Raw genomic sequence first — 22,192 nt, 5'->3', positions numbered from 1 at the left:
CTTAGGTATCTACTTCAGGAAGTTGTTGTGTTTCTTCGATTGTTTTTTAATACTCACTCCAACTTCAGTTTAAAAACTCAGTGTGCAAAACAATATTGGGGTATCACCAGCCCTCGCGTTTTGTTGCAATTAATACCCTAGTATTAATGTCATACAAAAAAGAAAGACTGGTACTATATTTGATACGAAAAAAGTTTGTTAAACTGATGTACCATTTTTTGCTCTCCTGCTATTTACTTGTGAAGCACTTTTTTGAAATGTCTCTCTTCTGGAACAGGAAAGCCCAGAGGAATGGCTAAGGCCTTGTTATTTTGGCAAGCTATTGTTAAGAGAAGGTCTTGGAGCAAGTACAAACTTTATTTTACACTGACGCTCTAAACAGCTGTTTTGAGAGGGATCCCTTGCACAGTATTTTGGGCAGGTAACAGCATTCAACAATTACTAGAATTGTAACGGTATTCAAAACACTAAAAGCCAAGCATTAGCTCCAAAGATGTACTTTATTTCAGTATAAAGCAGATTGTTTAGGCATTATTTCTTTTTGTGAACATCCACTGTATGATCAGCAGGTCCTGCTTTGAGGACATAGCTGCTTGATAATAGACAAAGACTCCAGCACAAGACAACAAAAATACAGATGCACAGAACAAGTGCTGCTTAGACACTCGAGCTGATGGTCTAAACTGCAACCAGTTCAAACAGATGATATGACCAAAAATGTAAGTACAGCTCCAGCCCAGCCAGAACTGCATACCCAGAAGTGGAGTCCTTTTTATTACAAATAAAAAAATCACATTGGGCTTCCTGAAAAAAAACAACAACAAAAAAAAAAGAAAAAGAACCACACCATACTCCTTCCCTCTCCCTTTAAAGCCACTTTTGAACTGTCCCTGACTTCACATCAAAATTGTGCTGTGGCATGCCAGTATTTTATAAAATACAGGAGATCTACAGAACGTAGTGTGAATTAATAATGAACAGTTGGTAGTAAGCATTTCACAGATATTTTTATCTCAATACTTCTGTTCCTTTTCCAATTGTGATCTTTTCCCCAGGACTTACACCCATCCATAAAAGTGAATCTCATTCTGGATTTGCAGAATTCTCATGCATTTGGTATCTGAGCTCAGTGCATTAACAAGTGTTTCTGGATGTCATCTGTGTCCCTTGGGTACACAGCCGAGTCCCATCACTCCGAGCAGAAAAAGTAATTCATATACTGTCAGTCAGCACAACACGCAAAAATGCACAGAAGGCATGTTGATGCAGTGTTGAGAAACATTCCAACATTATAACATTCTGCTTTCTGTGTTGTCCAATACTGACAGAGAAAAATTATATTTACAACACTCATCTCATACATGAATATTTCCATTTGGTCCTAGCCACCTAATTAGTATTAACAATCTAAAAAAAATGGATAACTTAAGGATTATTCTGGTCCATTGAAGCCTTTTATAGCAAGTTCTCCATTTTGAAGGCATGATGCTGGAAAAGGAGTCCCAATACCTTCTGAAAAAGTATTTTTTTATGCACCATTCAAGGCAATTAGATTATAAGATGGAAAAGCCTCCTACATGACTATAGAAAAAGGAGACAAGTATGTACATCCTTTCACACTCCTTTGTGTGATATGAGTGAGACTCAAAATTCACTAGATATGCGTAGTCAGATAATGTCCTGATTGCTACAAGACCAGATTTTTTTTTTTTTTTAAATCGATGAAAACTACCTTTAGCAAAGGGTACAAGCAGATATGCATCTAATCAGCCATAACATCCATTTCTTTCAGCTAGCATCAGAACTAGGACTACAGTTAATGGCAAGGAGAACTAATTAAAAGGTTTTTACAAAGCTGCCGGTATTACCAGGTTTCAGAAGGTGCAACTCCTAGGCACAGACTCTGGCAGAATCTCAATTGACCTGAGTTTTCTGCTCATGGAGGAAGGGTGATGGGAAAGACGACATTCCTATCTCTTAGCAAAACTTGACAACAATTTCAAGCCAGTATTCAACATCGGTCAAGGTCTAGCTCAGTAATTACAAGACAAGACATTTGGAATTAGAGATAATGTTTAGTGAAAAGAAAGGACTGCCTTCCAAATCTGCCATATTTGAACAAAAAAAGACCCCACAAAACTGAACATATTAAACACTGTTTGTGCTTACAACCATAACTATGGAACTCACGCATTAGGGGAAGAGATTTCTCACCACTACTGCAAAGGAGCTACAAAAACATGTTTAATGGGGGGAAAAAAAAAAAATCCCTTCCAAACATTCAACCCTCCCCACAATTTTTTATTAAAACCTGAAAAGGCTTCAGGTATACTAATTTTCAAAGGGGATGAAAAAATTCAAGAGTCATTGAACTAAATCCAATTCAGAAAGCTGATTCTCTTAACACATAATTAAAAAACAATTTTCTTAAAAAAAATTTTTGCACATTTTCCCCCAGCAATCTATAAAATGCAAACAGTATGCTAGAAAAGTTTGAACATAAGGGAATGCGCTTTGGAAACATTATTAAAATATGTTCCTATAGAATGACATTATCAAGTTTACATTACTTCTTTGCATCTGATTGGACACTTTTGAGAGTGTTTCTCCCCTTTCCTTGGGTCCATGAGAAGCTAGGTTTAGAAAAGAAGAGCTCCCATACTGCCAACTTCACTCTGTTCCTTTACAAAAATTTCAAAGTACTGATAAATGATAGTGACAGCGAGCAAGATTCCAGTTCCAGACCCAATTGCCCCAAGGAAGTCTGCCAACACAGAGAGGGCGCCAATACAGAGACCACCAAATGCAGCAGCTGTAGGGATGTACCTGTAAAACAAGGTGGGAATAGAAAAGGTACCCTTAGAGCTTGCTCAGGATATTTCAAATGTAATAGTTTCCATATACTGCTAATCCTATGGGAGGTATCTAAATCAGAGGCTAGTTTTTCCCATAGAGAACCAATCCCACAGAGAAATGACTGCATAGACAATCTAAATCAGGTGCTTAAAAAAAGACAAATTAAATGAACGGAAAAAAACAATGGCAGGATATTCTTTACTGTTATAGGTCCACCAATCCAAGATAAGGCACATGCAATAGTATAATAGAAAAACTCAACCTGACTGGAAGGGAAAAACATGCTAAGCTAAGACAAGAAAGTATTCCAATCTCCCATGTAATTAAGCACAAATTTATGGCTACTAGATCTTCAAGTCACTTGGAGATGAGTGAAACATGAAGTTGCAATAACATTTCTGTAACATGAAGGTTGCACAGGTTCCACCATGTAATCAGAAAAGCTAGGGATCAACCGCTGCCTACTTTTACACCTACTGTATTTAAGTAGCTACTAACTTGAGAAATGATTACTCTGAAAAGAGTACCCTTAAGACACATTAACAATTACATTAAAAATACCATTCATCAGTTTGAAGCAGTAAAGACAAACTCTCACTATTCAGGCACAGTTTCTAACTGCAAGGCTGTGTTGTGCAAATCCAGCTGTTAATGAGGCTGCATTCTGTATCTCATGCATGCAACAAAGCTTCAGGAATAGCCACACTCTGGCGTCCAGAAAACGGAACTCAAAGCAAAATTTGCAGTGTGCTTTCCTGTAACACTCTGCATAAATAACCAACGAAATGTGTAGCTTACCTGTTTAGTTCATGTACCATTGAAGTTTCTCTGTGGCCTCGCATTACCATTTGTTGTTCTTTCAATTGTTTGGCAACCTGTATTGAATCAAGGAACAGAGTGAGTTATTTTAGTGCCATCTGCCAAGGTCACAGAACCTAATACTATGAGAAAACAGAAGCAAGACATTTCAAGTAAACAGTGTTTTTGTTGTTGTTTTATTGTATATTGTTCATCTGATTTAAAAGTATCCAGTATTTTAACTTTGGATAGACTGCAGTCACAGGCACTTCTCTACGATGTCAATTACGCAAAGCTTTTTGGATAATTCTAGTCCCAGTGAAAATAGGAAAATGCAGAAATTGGTAGGCTATCCTACATGTAATTCAGTTCATGTTTTGCTACCTACCATCTCCTAATTAGGGTTTAGTGGACGTCAGTAAGAACATCCCATGAAGTGTCCATTCTTACAGTTCCGTTTCCCACAATCAGTTGAGCTAACTACTTATTTGTGGGACCATATTAGAAATGAAGTGACTGAGAAAGAATCCCTTCTTGGCATATTAATCTTTAAATGGATTTCTGAAATTATATGGTATTACAATAGAGCCCTGCAAACATCTACTAACAACTGAGGGGAACTGGAACTCTAGCAGAGGAAGTTGCCTGTCACTCGGTCAAACGTACTGGGAAAACACTTTCTGATCATTAAGCTACCAGTTTTCCACTATATTGTGAACGTTTAAGTAATGATTTTATCTATTTTTATTTTTGACCTTGTTTATAACTTTTCTCCAGTATCCAGAAAGTATACTGAAGTGTTACAAGCTGCATGTTGGTTTAAACTGAAAGAAAATCTAGCTATACTTAGCTGTGAGTGCCTCCCTGCACATCTGATAACAAGCAGCTGGATGCAAGGCTGAGAGAGTGCTCGTGCTGCTAACTATTCAACTATCACATATTTATTAAAGAACAGATTAAACCGTTCTATCTGGCTGTCAAACTTGATTTCCTACCCCAAACCACGTAATACAAGCATACCACAATGACAACTATTCCCATCTTGTTTTCCAATTTCAATTTCAGAATGATATAGTTGCTGGGTATCGAATATCTTGTAGCAAATGGAAATTAAAAAAGCTAGTCACAGGTACATTACTACACTGCACTACATTGTCAGTTATCAGGTCTCTCTAGTTAAAAAGAACAACTTGTAGTTAACCTTCCCCAACACAAACGAAAAACTTTTTATGCCAGAAAGGATCTTGCAGGTAAAACTTAAATATCCGTAAGTGGCAGCTGCCTTGCACACAGCGTAGCTGTCATTTGGCACTGAAGAGTTTTCAGTGTGTGTGTTACCTGGCCTGCCCTCGCACTGATCAGATTCTTGTAGCAATGTCACAAGTTTCCTAATGCCAATAAAAGCAACTATTTGTCTATTGTTGTTGTTGCTTTTGAAAAAAAAATCAGTAAAGAAAACAGGGCAAAAAATACCTGCATTCTACCTTCATCCTCCCCACTTAAAAAAAAGTCCCTTCTGATCCAGAATCAAAATCACTATATATATAAATGACAAATATTACTAAGGTGATTACCAGCCTAACAACTATTTCAGGAGAAAGCATTTATTTTAAAACAGCCTCTCTGTTTTCATCACGTAAGCTTACATCATTTGTCATTTTAAACTTACATCTTTGGCAGAGGAGCCAGAGACTTCGATCCATGTTTTGGAGAAGAAAGCACAGGAGCCCAACATAAATACAATATAAACAACTGCATGGACGGGGTCTTCTAACACTGAAGAAAAGGACTCTGGAGGTGACAAATAATAACAAAGTCCACCAACAGGATAAGCACGAGCAGGGCCGCCAGCTGACGTGTCCTAGAAGAAGGAAGCAAGCAGTCAACAATTTTCTCACTATTTCTTAGCCATTAAGCTAAGACTGGAGTTACATATCACCTTTATGTCACTGTATATCACTGTCTTTACAGCAGCACACAAAGATAAAACTTTACTATCATAAGCAGTTTCTAATGTGGAAACAGAAAACAGTAAGGAACAGTAAAAATACCCGCCCTAGTTAAATGGAGACTTAACATCTACACTCGTCACAGCAAGTCTCATACTCCACCAATTTAAACAAATTACTAATCTAGGAGCTTCAGCGTACATGACCACCTGTAGAAACGTGCCTTTATGTTTACAGAGACCATCTCTTCAATTACGCATGTTAACGGCACTCTTACAGAGCTGTATGCAAGATTAAAAGGAATAATACTCACAGACCAAGTGCCCAGCATGCTAACCAGTAAGTTGCCACTGAAGCGTGCAGAAAGCATCTGGGAGATGACGTACAAGTTTGACACCAGAGCAGACTGAAGAATAATGGGAATGTTGGACGTATAGAACAACTTGATAGGGTAGGTGTTGTACTGGCCACGGTAGCGAGCAGATTTGATAGGAAGATCCACTCTGAAGCCCTGAAAAGTTTCCAAAGGAAAGTCCCACATTATACCTTGATGACATGAACCTGTTCCGCGGGTGATGAATTGCAAGTGCAAAGCTTTGACAGCAACAGAAAACAACATGCAATTAATTTTTGCAAGTACACATAGTCTATCCACAGGACTATCTGTGAAAACACTTTTACAAGGGGCCTGAAAGCCTGCAGGATTGTCAATTCATAAAAGATACGAAACACTTTGATGTGAGAAGACATCTAAAGTTGCAAGAAGACTGAACATTGTGTCCAGGAAAATAAACATATAACTACTCAAAACTTCTGATGTTCTCCAGTAGCTCCCTGCAACCAACAAGTAAGTGATACACAGACTTAAAGACTTCAAAGTATTTTCCAGCAAAAATGCAACTGCACTTTTGTTAGGCTACATTACACACACACATTTACCACCCTCCCCAGCAGCTCTCAAATCTTTTGAATGACTACAGTAATCATGGAAACTGATTAAAATAAGCTACTATTAAATAAACATGTAGATGTTGCAGGCATAAAAATGAATCTTCTGAAAGTGAAAATATAACTTCTTGTAAGAAGAAGCAGATTACAGATCTTTTTCCATACAAATAGTTTTACAGTCCTCTTTATTCCAACTGACCTGGAAGTAAATTACAATAGCAAACACAAAGATGGTGGCAATCAGATTCATAAGGTTGGGGAGATTCTGACGGTAAAAGGCCTCGCGGAGAGCTCTGACTTTGTCTGTACGAGTAGCCAGAAGATGGAACAGAGCAATGATGGCACCCTCAAATTCCATGCCTTGGAAAGAAAAAGAAGTAAGTCAAGTTAAGCATGCTTCGTTTATCTCCAGACTTCGGTGCTTTGTCCCATTAGGCATCCTTCCAAAATACAGGATTCATACGGGGATTTCCCCAAGCTTTTTCACCTTGAGGGCACAGAGTTTTGCAACTGTCATTCTTCACATCAGTTGTATTCTTTCCAAGAATTTTTGGAAATCCCCCACTAGCAGCCTAGAAACTAATCGCTATCCAAAGACCAAATGGGGTAACTTTACAGCTCTCTAAAAACATTGACATTTATGAAGTTCTTTCAAAAAAAAGTTTTTTTTCACTGTACTATTCTATGTAAGAATGTATAGAGTTGGAATTTTAGAAGACTAGAGGGGGCAGGTAACTTGGTTTATTATGTTTTATATAATAAAATAATTCAAATCTAATGCAAATAAAGAAAAGACTATGCCATATTACCTCGTCCTGTGTTCACTGTGGTGGGGCTGAATGCCTTCCACACAATAGTCTCACAGATATTGGTAGCAATGAAGAGGGAAATGCCAGAACCGAGACCATATCCTTTCTGCAGGAGCTCATCCAAGAGCAGAACTATCAATCCAGCAACAAAAAGCTACAGTAAAACAAAACGACAAACCAGCATTACTCACATTCCCTTTTTGTTTGTTAAAAAACTAAGAACTAGAGGAAGAGGACTAGAAATTACCTGAATTGTGATAAGCAAGCAGATACCAGCACCCATCTCAGATGGGTCTCCATACATTCCAGTCATTACATAGACAATAGACTGACCGATGGTAATGATCATTCCAAACACTGCAGAACACAAAAAAGAAAGTATGCATTTGTCCTGGAGATTTATGTCCCTGGGCAATTAGAGAAATATAAAATCAATCAGTAGTGGAAGTTGGGAAGGAATACATAAGTCATGGGACATATTTAAATTCAAGGGCAAATTAAGTTTCTTGTCTGAAATCTATATATTTGAAAACACATATATGCAAAGAGTTCAAAAGCAAATACATTTAGAAGCAAATATTTTAGGTTGCTGAAGGTGTCTTTAGATATCGAAAACTCTGAGAACGTTAAGACATTACTGTAGCTATGTATGATTCTTTTTTCCAGTAAACAGCTCACTCAGTAGGAGATGTGGTGCCACACAAAATAGCTAGAGAATATTCATGTTTATCTAAAAGCCATCTCTCTCTTATTGTTAAAGAAGAGCCATGCTTGAAACTGCAAGGTAACAACAACTACAGCTAGTAACTTAATCTAAAAAAGTTAGGTATCTATTAATGTTGACCAACACGATTCAAAGTTTAGGTCCACACAGTCTATATATTGTTTAGTTTACCCGATGTGCAACTGACATTGATACTGTAATCTCAGATACATTTCCTTTACAAACCTATTTGAGGCTTAACAGCTAGCGAGCCAGACAGCAGCCAATAAGAGACTGCTGAAATAAAGAAATTGGTAGCACAATGTGAACACACAGCATGACAGCAGCCCATACATCTGACTCCAACGCTCACCACAGGGTAGGTTTGCAGTATCTGTTGTTACGGTTAGATACTCTAAAACGTTCTGCCTTGGCCTACCAGCTGTTACTTACGTTTCTGTGCTCCGTTGAAGAGAGCTCTGTCCTTTGGAGTGTCACCAACTTCAATTATCTTGGCACCTGCCAAGAGCTGCATGATGAGCCCAGAAGTGACAATAGGTGAAATGCCCAGCTCCATCAACGTCCCTGCCAGACACAGGAAGCACAAGGAACTTCAGAGATGCCTGGAGATGGCGCACCCCAATATTTCCTTTAAAGTTTGACTTTCCACCCCTTGCATCATGACGGAGATAATATAAAACCCCAAATCTCCATAAATATAAGAGGTTTCAATGATAACAGAACCACGTTAAATGTCAGATTGGTAAGTAATGCAGTCCTTCTCAGTACCTTAAGAACTATATTCACTGAAAAAGACTTGTGCTGTCAGGAACAGCTTTCCTGTATATAGGAGAAGGTAGGAATTTGTTTTCTGTCTTTGACGATCCGTCACTTTATTATTTATAACTTTAAACACAAAAGATTTTTTTTTCAGGAGTGCTCCTAGTTACATACTCATACACCCATTTCATTATGATGCTTCATTAACAGCTACATTAAAAGGCCTCTACAATAAACTGAAGTGATAAGAATTTTAATCTTCTGTGAGACAGACCCAAAGATGTCACCCAGAAAACCACAGCACAAGCAAATACAGGTTGAAATATGATTCAAAAAGCTTGGAAGATACATGGAAGACATTACCAGCAGCAACGCAGGCAATTAGGAACTGTCTCTCTGCTAATCCCTTCTCCCCACAAAATGGTCCTTAGTTTTTGCACTTAATAGATTGCATATAGCCAGCCATAAACCCATTTTGTGGAAAGGCACAACTTTGTGCAATGCCACAGTGATTTATAATCTTGTATAATAATACACAGAAGAACTTTTTCCTCTTTGTTTCATTTTTCATCTTCATTAAAACAGACCACAAATTAAGAAAAAGTCCAAAAACATTTTGGTTCACATTACAAAAATGCCCTCCAGAAAGACTGGCCATACCTCTATTTGAAGCCAAAATCACTCTCATCCAGTAGAAGGGATCTGCTGAGTCTGATGACATGATGCCAAATAAAGGAATCTGAATAACCAGCCAACAGAAGAAAATAGGATTAAATTAGAGACTTCATAACATCCATTAAACATTTCGGCTCTTTTTTAAAAACAGTGGAAAGAAGCATACCTGACAGCATACTAAGAAGATGAAGAGTGTGATAGCTGTCCATAGTACCTTTTCCTTAAATTGAATCTAAAGGAAAAAAAAGAAAAAAACAAAGATGATAAAGCTGTTGATATAACAAGATCTAGTTGATCGGTAAACTTTCATACCAATATACTCAAGTGCATTTGATTTTCTTGTGAAGGGACAAAGTATAGGGCATTCTGAACAAAATAACTCATTCTTCATCCCTTTAATGCTACAGAGAGCCAAAGCTTCACTAAAGCTTTAATCCAAATAAACAAGCTTATACAAATGAAAGGTAATTCTAGTACTTCCAGAGAAACAAGTCTTACATTTTCACAAGAAAGAGCTTCTAGTGAGGGGCTGGGGTGGGGAACACATCAATATAGAGAAACTTATCCTAACAAATAATCTTAGATTAGAACTTAAGTAGTAAAGATTTTCAGGTTATTATTTTAAGTGACTTTAGCTTACACTCCAATACACACTGCTTTCAACATCTCACTGCTATGACAAAACCAAATCTGTGCAAAAGCGTCCATGGTACAGGATGACAAGCACAAGCACTCCACTAAGAATAACTGTGCCTACACAATTGCTGTTCTTCCTACAGGTAAAAAAAAAAAAAAAAAAAGGCAAACTAAGCTGTAAACATTTCATATGACAGAAATATAAACCTATGAGTAGAATTTTACCAACTTACCTTCCGTTCTGGCTTTTGGATTTCAGGGAGGATAACACAGAAGGGCTTGATTACTTCCAGAAATTTTACTGTAAAGAAATTAGTTAAAAGACAAAATAAATACACACATAAAAGAACATCAGGAAAAGCTCAAATAAAATTGAATTTGGATTCTTTACGTGTTAGAACTTGCACTTAAGGACAAAGCTTTTTTTTTTTTTTTTAAGTGATCTCTTTATATGTATACCTTACTAGCTGTGCCTCTGTATAAGTACAATGTGGATTGGAAACAGGAAAAAAGAAGTTTTCTCCTTTTGTTGAGTAGGCTGACATGACAGCACATTAAACCTGCTACCATTTCGCACAAGTTTATCAATACCCTTGAACTTTCATTTCATACTAGCTTCTCAACTACCCTGGTATTTGAGAAATACAATACCCTCGATAGTTACAAATCAGGGGTTACTTTTGGGGCATACAGCTGAAGAATTCCCACATACTGTTCATGTGCAACAGTTCAAGTTACTTTCCAGAAGTTCTCATGCACTGACCTCCTCCTAGTTAAAAGGACGTATTCCTGTATCAGAAGAGTCAAAGCTGTCTGTCTCAGTCTTGGGAAAAAACCACAAAAGAACAGTATCTGCAGTGTCACAAATTCACCTTCAAGCAATCAGATCTGATTTGGAACAGAGTTAATGCTAAGCTTCTCAAGGCAAACCTAAGACTGCACATACATTTTGGACTGAATTGAAATGCTTAAGACAACGCAGAAGAACTAAACTACCAATAACCTTCTAATTCTTTGTGGAAGGCAAGTTTAGTATTTCTTAATTCAAAGTATTACTGGCCTGAAAAACGTACACCAGATTGTGGTTTTAAACCTTAACCATGCTGTGAGCCTCTCCTACACCTCAGATAATATTCAGATTGCCTAAGATGCTTTTCAAGAGGTTAGCATGTTCCTTCTCACGGCAGGAAACCTGCAAAGACTTTCATAGAATGGCCTGGGTTGGAAGGCACCTCAAAGATCACCCAGTTCCAACCCCCACCGTAGGCAGGGACACCTCCCACTACATCAGGCTGCCCAGGGCCTCATCCAGCCTGGTCTTGAACACCTCCAAGGATGGGGCATCCACAACCTCTTGAGCAACCTGTTCCAGCGCCTCACTCCTCTCTGAGTGAAGAATTTCCTCCTATCTCTAATCTAAATCTCCCCTTTTTTTAGTTTAAAACCATTCTCCTGCATCATGTTATTATCCAATTAAGCAAAGAGTCGCTCTCCATCTGTTTTATGAGCCCCATTCAGGTACTGAAAGGCCACAACGAGGTCCCCCTGGAGCCTTCCCTTCTATCGGCTGAACAGCCCCAGATCTCTCAGCCTCTCTTCGTAGGAGAGGTGGAGAGATTAATTCACTGGGGTTACTTCCAGACTGCGTACTGACAACAGCAGCGCTCCTTGGCCGCAGCACTAGGACCAGCCCCCCACCTGACAGCCCATCCCTGTCTCTTTGGGCCGGCCACAGCCCGGGCTGGGCAGCACAGGGCATTCCGGAGGACGAGGAAAATGGGATTTCCCCCCGAGAGGAAAACAGCCAAGCCAGAGGGAGGGCACCCCCCGAGCGGGGCAAAGAGGCCTGGCTTTGGGCTCAGCGGCCCGGGGGCTGGCGGGGGCAGAGCTGCACCCCCTCAGCCCCCATCCCCCGAGCCCCCATCCCCTCATCCCTCAGCCCCCACCCCCTCAGCCCCCACCCCCGGCACTCACTGCCCATGGCGGCCCCGGACGGGAGCGAGGAGCGCGGCGGCGGCGACCCGGCAGGGACACGTCAGGACTGAGCCCGGCCGCCCCCTGCCCCTTCCGCTTCCTGCCACGCGCCGCGTCCCACGGCGCCGCCGCACACCCTGCGGCAAGCAGACTACAAGTCCCAGCCTGCACCGCTCACGGGGTGAAGCACGCCCGCCAGCCAACGCGGGTGCTTATTGGGTCCTTTCAAGTCAATGCAACCAATCGGGTGGTGGAGGGGGGCGCGCGGCTGGATGGGAGTTGTAGTCTCGCGTCTGCGGGCCGCCATCTTAATGAGGCGTGAGAGTGGCACATAGGAGGCGAGGCGGTGGGGTTGTAGGTCGCGTTGAAGAGAGCATGTTTCAGCAGCCAGGAATCCTGGCTTTGGTTTCAGGGATTCCAAGAGATAAATAAATACATGAATAAACTCTTTTCATGCATTCTGTGCTTTTACATCTTCAGAAAATAATTTTTTAGACCTTTCTCTGCATTAAGAAACTCCCCACACACCCCCGTACAAAATGGCAGCCAGTGGTGTCACACAGTTGCTGGGTGGATGAGGTTGGATTTAACACAGCCAGGCCAACCTGGGCCTCTAATAAAATATAAAAACACTGGTAAAAATGTGCAACACCATGCCATGTGTCCAAGAAGTCCTGGCACATTAGCACACCTTCATGCCATGCAGGACTGCCAACAAGTGAAAAGCTAGTGTTAACACACCAATTTCCAATTAATGAGAAAGCAATTGTTTTTGCTGTTAATGGTTGGACTCTATCAGCTTAGAGGTCTTTTCCAACCTAAATGATTGTATGATTCTATGTAGAGTTGATTTAATGAGACGTGATTCGCCAAAGTCTGCTGGAAGAGAAGGAAGAATTAGCAGTAATTTTGTGGAAGTCTGAGCAATGAATCAGCAAGAGGGATCCAGTGCATTGATGGTAGAAGCAAGCAGTGAAATGCCAGAGTTTTGCCGAATTTATTAAAATAAGGGTAACTTGTGAGAGGTGCTGATAGCATCACCATGCCAGATCACTGTTAAATTAGAAAGGATAACATGGCTCTATCCTTATCTAAACAGCTCATCTGCTTTTAGCCATTTAGAAGTCAGGTGTCTGGGTAGTTGTCTCGGCTCCATGCTCAACAGAGATGCTGATGAGCACTTTTGGAGAAATGTTGACTCCACTTATCTTACATATCTGTGTAAGATGTCTTCTCAAAGGTGTTATCTCTGAATCAAGCTTGGGCATTTTTGAAAGAATCTGAGGGGAAGCTTGTCAGTCTACTGCTTCTATTGTAATTGCTCTTTTGACAAATAGATAATGTCAGACTCTAGGGTCTCAGTCTATTTCCCCTCCACGGTGTTAAGTCTGTACTTAAAAATTGGCTTCTCAGGATACAAAGTCACACCTCTTCTTTATGCCTTTTTTTTTTTAAATCTGTAACATAAAAATAGTTATTTTATTTTATTTTATTTTTTTTAAAGATGTGATTATTTGCATGGGCCGTCAGTCAGGCATCTGGATTTCCTGACATTTTTTAAAATAATTTTAGTCAATAATGTAATTTGGTTTGCTACTGTAAGAAAATGAACCTTGTAATTAGATATAGAATTGTCTACTTGAACGTGGAAGCTGAAAACTCAGTAGTTTTTGCTTACCTCTCTGTATTTTGTCCATTCTGTATCTGAACAACTTCACATTGGGGATATGAGGATACAGTCCTACAGCTGAAATTGGCCACTGCAGTTCAATTCTGGGTATAATAGTTTATGGAAAGTAGTTTTCTTAGAAATCTACGGTGAAAAGCCCCTTTTTTTGCCAACTGAAGCAAAAACAAATAACAACAAAAAACGTGTAGAGAGAACATAAGGTCAGCTTCTTTGTATAATCAGCTGTCATTCTGCAGAACAGAAGAACCAAAGAAACTGAAGATACAGTTGTTGCAGAATGATTACTGTGACGCCATGTGGGACACTGGGTCAAATTTCAGCCTGATATGACTTTGACAGTTTACCTTGGTAACTATTTTGGCAGCCAATCACAGACTGAGTGACAAAATTTAAATCTGGTACACTAGGGTTGATTTTTACACTTTTGGAAATGCACCTACTACTACAGAGAGCTCAGTTTAGAATTGCGCCAGCTGGCACAACTGGAACGAGGAGGAGGAGGATGGCATATAATTAATAAATAGCTCTTCAGAGAACAGCAGTATATGAGAAGCAGACGTAGATATTAAACAGTTTGTTCTTTTCATGCCTTGCAATTCCTTTTTGAACCAAATCAGTCGCTCTTATATAACCAAGCTAATCCTGCTTTGGAAATAGTGTGATTTAGGACCATTAAAAACATTAATATTCACTTACTGGCTTTGAAGTTTGTTAGCCAGTGTGTTCCACTGTTTCACACAGTGCAAATCTTCAGCATTTACTGCAAAATTATATATCTCAATATATCTCTATTGCATTAGTACAAAATTGACATTTAATTACTGCTTTTGAAATCAGTGTGCACTCTGTGCTGACTGACTATGGACGCTGGACCCAATCACGCTGAATTGTACCCTGATGCAAACAACAAAGACTACATGATTGCTTCAGTAGGCAGAGGTAAAAAGCAGAAAATAGGTGTGGAAAGCAGAAATAAGGAAAGAAGCATAGATGAATTTTCCACTGTCTCCAAACAGTTCCTTTTAGTTCTAGCAACATTGCTCACAGAAACTGGCCACAAACTCTATTTGAAGAGATCCAATTTTTTATATCTGTGACATGCTCGCCCTCTGTTCCCATGTCAGTACTTGTTATCAATGTGACAAAGCTTGCATGTTACATTGAATATGCTCTTTATTTTTTATTTTTTTAACCCAGCAAACTAAAAGAGACACTCTATCTGTTGTTACACCAGCTTTCAGAACGTCTGTGAGCTGAGATCACTAGAGGGCAATCAAATCTATTTGTTCGTGTGTGTTTATGTATATATATGCATACACACACATGTATATGGACGTGCACCTTACAAAATAGGGCTAGTTAACATCTGTAGCGTTAGCCTGCAACAGGGATCCTGTGATAATAGTAGAGCTTTGTGCACGGGTCTGCTTAACAGCCATATACATATGCAGTCCCTGATTTTTGATGTACAAATGCTGCCAGTAGTAGTCTATTTAACCACAAGGTGGAAGAACTGCTTTACTTATGATGCCACCTCAGCTTGCATGAAGTACATACAACTTTGTAGGCAAGTTTTATTATCATTATTTAATAGATACATTACAGGTTGCAGAGGCTGTAGCATGCATGAAACAATTCAGGTCATACGTGGCATTCGTGGTCTGAGTGGCAGGTGAGTGTGGATGTAAGGGAGACCTTCAGGGAACCATGAGCAGACAACACTTCTAAAACAAATTGTTTACTATCCTACTGACTGAAAGGAGAGTTAATTGTTTGCTCCTTTAAGGCCAACTGCCAAACTCCATTCATTTCAACAGAACAGTTTCCCTTGGAGTCTTCACTCAGCAGATTTTTTTCCCAAGCTTGCCTGTGAAGCAGCATGCCAAAAGGTGGACAGGAATCTTCTTTGGTTGGATGCTGAGAGCCACTTTTCTGGTTGAAGAATAGTGGAGTAGTATTTTCTTACACAAATTCGAGCTTGCACTTTGTTACAGGGCAACGGAGGATGCTGTGCGAGGAGATCTTTCTGCCTAACTGAAGCAAAGAAATTAGTAAACTAATTTTTTTTCTATCCAATAAAACCTTCTGCTTCCTTAAAAAAAAGGCTATAAAAATGTAAACTCCTTCTAGCCCAGCTGATTTCCAGTTAAAGAAATGCATTCTAAAAGATAAAACCTGCATTTCTATAAGGGATGAAATTCAGATTCTCTCCTGAATGTAGAAAGATAAGAAATGCAAAATCTGATCCTATCCTGAAGATCATAGAATTGTGGTTATTAGAAAAAAAAAATCCAATTTAGATATCAAAAATATGATACCCAAACCACTGTTTAGAGTTGCCCTAGATACATCAAAAGAAGTACAAGTATACTTCCCCGTCAGGCATAAGTCCAATATCACAATGCACAAAATAATTTCCAACATCATTATCAGGACATGAGAGGTTAACTCGCATGTCTTTGCACTCCTTTCTTGAAATGTTTTGAAGCCTCAACTCCTGTTATGACTCACAACCTTATTTCTCCAATTTGTTCACCCAGGCACTCTTAGAACATCACTTTACTCCCTGCCTTTATGGCAACACTTAATCAGGTATCTAAAATACTTTATAATACTGGAACTTTAATCACCTGCGCTCCTAGCTAGCAGTATTACAGCCATGCTTTCCCAATAACCAGGACCCTGATTTCTGGCTGTGGCAAGCCAGACCTTCTATATAACATGCACTTTGTGTAATACAAAAAAACAATGGCTAAACCCTGATCTTGTCAAAGAACAATAACAAAACTTCAGTGGGACAAGCATTTCATCCCATCTCCAAGTGAAGCCTCTATATTTCAAGTAGATACAAAACATAACATGCAGCTTTGTAGTGATAGCAGTGCTATTAATTCAGAAAAAGTTCTGTAATAGAGCTACTGTCTATTTGCTAAAACATGCCACGAAGGAATCAAATTATGATAAATTATGCTAAAAATGTGCAGATCAGCAAACAAGGTCAGGCAGATTCTTTCCACTGTCAGTACATGCAGCAAGGGCAGTTTACACATATGCGAGAAGCAGTTTAACATCCTTACTGAGGGATGTGACATTGGGACATGCATTGGGATTGCTGGCCATAGAACTCCAGACTGGACGGATAGTGGCTGGTTCTCCACTGACAGCCTCCAAACTGTGCCAGTTGATGGTGAACCAGGAGGTGGATATTTCAGCAAGATTGGAAGACCCGCAGCATAGTACAAACACAATTATTTCAATGAGCTACTTCATACAAGGTTAAAGTCTCTTTTTAACATCTACGTGCTTCCCACATCTTCTTTTCCTGTCTTTTCTAAGGTTTTTGAAGTCTCCACCATATTTTTTAATGTTTAAAAAAAAACACACACACAGAGTAAGGTTATTTTTCATGTTCTACTGGTTTTACTGTGGCTTCTCTAACTGGATTCTGTAAAAATTATAATACAGCTGATCACCCCAAACATGTTCATATTTCTAGGGATTAAGAATGAGCTTTCATTTATATGACCTGTTTTTTAATCATCAAACTGTTGACCTAGAATCATTATTTAGAGAGGGGAAAAAAAAAAAAAAAAGAGAAAAGAAATGTTTGGAACATTAAGAAAAAAAGTGCTTGTCTTGCAAATATTGATGCCAATTTCCCCCAAGTGCCTATAGCCTAATAACCGGATACATATAGTTCTGATAATTGACTCATTTACATAAAAGCACTGCCAGCTTGATTGTAACAGTCACCATAAGCAAGTTGGCCAGGACTAGAAATCATCACAATTAACCCTCTGAGAGACCCTTTACACCTTTGCAAGATACAACTTTTGGCACAGAGCATGAATTTTCCCTAGAATATTGTGAGGCATGAGCAAAAACACCTTTCATGCTGAAAACACATTGGACCTATATTTGGGACTGAAGAATACCCATAAGAGAAGGCTGTCTGGTTTTCAAGTCAAACCTTAAGCTATACTAGATCCCTCCCTTTACTCCAGCTTGTATGTTCTGACAGTAGTAAAAAAAAATCTAACAACATGGACATTGACCTTCTGCATCTGCATGGTCTGTTGTTTTTCAAATTAATGATTGCACATTGAATTTGAAGAACCTCATGCACACAATGAGAGCTATGCTCTTAATATGTACATGAATGTGTACTGTTATTGAGCATCAAAGTGGTAACTGTGCTTTGCTTCTATTTCCTAACTTTTTCATGCAAAGGAAACGTAATACGTGAATATTTTTGCATGCAGTATTTCCTACATGCATACGTGAAAAGCAAACTCTGTACATTTAAGATTACAGTTTTTATCCTAGAACGGGACTGAATTCTCTTTATTTTATGGATATTTGCATTTTGCTGAATAATTCTTTGAATCTTTCAGCTTTGCTCTCTTGATAACAACAGCTTTTAAATCCAAACTGTAAGTTACCTTTTCAGATTTATTTTTTTATTTTTGAAATTCTGAGTAGCAGCAGAAATTTATCAAGTGAGTTCTCTTCCTGGCTTTAAAACCAAAGCTGAAATCTGAGCTCTTTTATTTGGTATACAATGAATGAGCTTTGATTTGATTTTTATTGTATTTCATTCAAACTTTATTATAAAACATCTCCCAGGGACACTTGCACGAGAAACACTTTGCAATTAAAACCAGCATTCTATCTCCAGTCTTCCATTTTCAAAGGTTATTATAACAATTTTATCATGCTTGCTTATCTCCGTAATATACCACTGTATGGCAGGCAACTGCAGATGTTAGGTAATAGAGCTAGATGTCTCTGTAGGTTTTTCTAATGGCTTTCTTTCCCTGTACCACAAACGGGATTCACTGTCATTAACCCAGTGACCAGCACTTCTGCATTCTGACTGTAGGCACTCTTCAGGCAACTGTATTTCCACTGTTCTTTGGCTTCAGTTCTGTCTCGACTGCTTTATTGACATCAAATTTGCTATAAGATTTTTGTTAAAAATGCCCCTCCAAAAACCACTATAATTTAAATAAGACAGGTGTTGTTTTTTTTTTTTTTGTGGATGATTCAACAGTGAATTTAATGTCATTCCCAGTAGCTGGTTCCTCCTCTAGAATTGAGCCACCTTTAATTTTCAGTGGAACAACTGTGACTTTCAGCAGCTGGATAATTTCAGGTTCGTAACTGGCTGTACAAAGTGTTTTCTTTATATTATCTTTCCTTTTAAAACATTGCAGTTTGGAACCAAACGATATAAATTACTCATTCCATATCACTTTTTCTAATTGCCTTTTGATTACTGTTTTTCTTGATCTCAGAGAAACCTTTTGTAAGTGTTAACAGGATGTCAGCGTCGGTTTGATCCTGCTCTATTACAATCACGGGCCAAAAATCCTGCTGGGTCACATCCTCTGAGTGGATCACATCCCTGTGGATGTCCTAATGCACTTTATAAAATGTACCCAGTAAATCCAATAACAACAGAAATATGATTTAAATACACAGTGCACAGATGGTTCCAAAAAAAGCAAGCTGCAGCTTCACTTTGAATTTGTGCTTATAAAGATTTACTTTCCTTATAAAAATAACTCGTATAAGTCTTTATCAAGATTTATCTAGCTCAGCTAAGAAAATAAAGCAGTAACTACAAGCTGATTGGTGCAATAGTGTTAGTACAAGCACATTAAAGTCCTCCTTAAATGCAAGTGAGCAGGACCCTGGCCAACTGCAAAGAAAAAGAGAACAGTTAACACGCCAGTGTTATAGACTTGCCTAGTGGCTTAGCAGTTTTTACTGAACCTTGCTGTTACAGTGGCTTACCTGAAACAAGGCACAAATAAATCAGATTAAAGATTGAGCTGCTTAGGACAGCAGCATCAGTACAGCAAATTTCCTGGCAAGATAACTATTATATTCTGCATCAGATGGCTGCTCCAAGCTGCAGTGCTGAGCAGGGGTGGATTCTTAATTCGTTTTGAAATGTACTTGAGCGAAAACCTTTAGGAAGGTTTTGTCATCTACAAATACTTGAAAAGGAGTGAGCCTCCTGTCCCCTGGTTTTGTTCATATGCTGTTTGGCCTCTTTGTATAAGAGCATGAGGCATCAAGCAGTAAGCTATTAATGTCTGCGTCATGACAAGGCTCTGCAGCAATTATCAATCTTTGTATGGTCTTTGGCTATTTGTCCCCTTAAAGCACTCTGAAGAGCAGGCTTTACAGAGGGCCAGCTCCAGGGCTGAGGTGAATGCTGGTGCATTAAGGCACAGTTTGATAAGTGAATTTTCAAGTGGCGGTGGTGCTGGCACAAGCAGCTGCCATACCAAACACCCATTAGCAGGCACTTGTTCCCGTCTCTATGCCTCTTTGTGCTGTGCCAGTATAGGCAATTTTGTAGCTTCATGGCAACATGGACTATGAAATGATCTGGCTGCAAAAGACTTTTTCAAGTTCTGCAGCTGAACTACAGATTTAGCTTCTTTCATACATGTTTAGGAGTTCTAATTGCACCACAAGTAAATATCTTAGCTTTGGTTGAGACTGCTAAGCAATGAGAGCAGTGAGCATGCCACAGCCTGGGCTGCTCTAGCCAGCCCGAGGTCACACAACTGCTAGGGTCGACATTCAGTCTTCACTGCAAATCATTGCATCTGGCTTGTGCGCATTATCTATTTAAGCTTAAAGTCACATCTCACAGCTCAAGGTAATTGTTACGCAAACATTACAGACATCTCGAATACAAAAATGAGTTATACTGTGGTCAATGGGAATTTTGCCATTGATTCCAGTAGGTGAAGATGTGTCCTTAAAGCATTGTTACTGAGGGATGCTGGAAGGAATAAGGAAGTTAATAATCCTTAAACCTTTGTATATTCTATTAGCTGGAATTTAATACTTAACTGCGATCTGGAAAGACCTATCCTATGAACAGCACACCATTTAGTATGACTCCCTGGGACATGATCCATGTAGAGACATTGACTATGATCCTTCTTAAAAGAAGAAAAGGGAGACAGAGGCCATGCCACCAACTGTCACAGAGTACAATAGTCACCGCTGCAATTTTAATCTCAGCTATTTAAGAGGACTAGAGATATTCTTTTTGTATATATTAGAATAGTGGTAGCCATCTCTGCACATAATAGCAAAATCAGTCCTTCCATTGGTTTGCCTTCTAGGAAATGCAAAGGGTATGTATTCTGGGGGGCATGGTTAGATAGGTGCTGTCCTGTTGTGGGTGACTATCATTGTAATCAAGAGTAGAAGTCGAATATCTTACCTCAGAGAGAGCTTACCTTACAGATATATCAGTCTGAGCATCTAGCCTGTCATTCTGGAGGAATTTGGAAAAATACAGACAAGTGACAGATACAAATATCCGATATGACATTTGAGACCCAGATTATGCATGGGCTTCCAGTCTGACATATTAAAAGAAAACAAAGCAGTTAGGCAGCTTTCAGATCAGTCTTGTCCTAGAAAATAACTGCATTTATCTATTTGCTTTGTTGGGGCTTTTTAACTACAGGGAAATGCCAGTGAATCTCCTGGTTTGTTAGTAACAATGTTAGTAACAAATGTTCTGTACCCTGCAGAACTTGTCTTAACGTGAAAGATTTTTGGAATCTTAGGTCTCATGTATTATAAATTACCTGTCAATTCAGCTAAGATTATTCACTTGTGCACACCGGTGGGGAAGGCAGCATAAGCCCGAGTAATAATTCTGTAAGCCAGCAAGTAGATGCCACATTGTTTACACATTCACAATATCCTAAAACCCTCTTGTGCATATTCTGTAGGCAATTTCTTACATTCAACAGTACCTTTTAGTGGCCAGTTAAACGCATTACAGATTCGTTATGGAAACCCCCGGGGACTAAAGGCAGCTGCTTTCGTATCAATTCAGGTAATTCAGGTCTCAGTTACCCAGTAAATCTGATACACTTCTGTAAACCACCTTTTTTGCTTGATAGCAATTGTGTCCATCTAAACTGCATAACTTATTAAATCAGGTCTGCTTTAAGAAACATACAGTTCACTCATTCTTCTAATTACTACTGTTCAAATCCAGCCTCAATTAGTGACCTCTTAATTTTCTGAGATTAGTTCTGCCTATGTAGAAGTGCGACTGGCTATGAAGGCACATGCACTCAGACTTAGATTTCTGCTACTAAATGTATTACACTGTTTAACATCCCTCTTTGTTTTCCTGGGAAGGAGTAAATGAAATACCATTATTAGCTGCAGACACCCAGCCTCTCCTTTCCCAGGAAGGCTTTGATTGGTGTGTACAACCATGTTACCAAAACCGGGGAGATGGCAGAGGTGCAATAACGCTATTATTCTACCACTGTATAACATTGTGATCTCCGGATCTCAGCATAACATTACAGACATC

The 22,192-nt window shown here is 39.2% G+C and overlaps 1 protein-coding gene across 1 annotated transcript; it reads right to left on the bottom strand.

Annotated features, from left to right (window-relative positions):
• Positions 1-481: 481 nt before the first annotated feature.
• SEC61A1 (SEC61 translocon subunit alpha 1) lies at positions 482-12,287 on the bottom strand. The gene is made up of 12 exons (XM_035546880.1): positions 12,129-12,287; positions 10,388-10,455; positions 9,685-9,750; positions 9,504-9,582; positions 8,517-8,648; positions 7,608-7,717; positions 7,361-7,514; positions 6,751-6,911; positions 5,917-6,114; positions 5,324-5,515; positions 3,655-3,731; positions 482-2,826 (listed from the first exon to the last, which is right to left on the bottom strand). Exons 1-12 carry the CDS (start codon positions 12,133-12,135, stop codon positions 2,640-2,642), a joined length of 1,431 nt encoding a protein of 476 aa, XP_035402773.1. The 5' UTR covers positions 12,136-12,287; the 3' UTR covers positions 482-2,639.
• Between the last annotated feature and the right edge of the window lie 9,905 nt (positions 12,288-22,192).

The sequence above is a fragment of the Cygnus atratus genome, chromosome 10 (assembly GCF_013377495.2).
Source record: "Cygnus atratus isolate AKBS03 ecotype Queensland, Australia chromosome 10, CAtr_DNAZoo_HiC_assembly, whole genome shotgun sequence".
NCBI lineage: Eukaryota > Metazoa > Chordata > Aves > Anseriformes > Anatidae > Cygnus > Cygnus atratus.
Note: the sequence above shows the minus strand (reverse complement) of the source record. Positions and strands in the feature narration are given on the sequence as shown.

Bases quoted from the DNA above. Each gene is read 5' to 3' on its own strand.
- SEC61A1 (XM_035546880.1), bottom strand. The intron at 9,751-10,387 runs GTAAGTTGGTAA...TTTTTCCTTTAG, and splicing joins TCCAAAAGCCAGAACGGAAG to ATTCAATTTAAGGAAAAGGT. The intron at 6,912-7,360 runs GTAATATGGCAT...TTTCTTTCCAAG, and splicing joins CACAGTGAACACAGGACGAG to GCATGGAATTTGAGGGTGCC.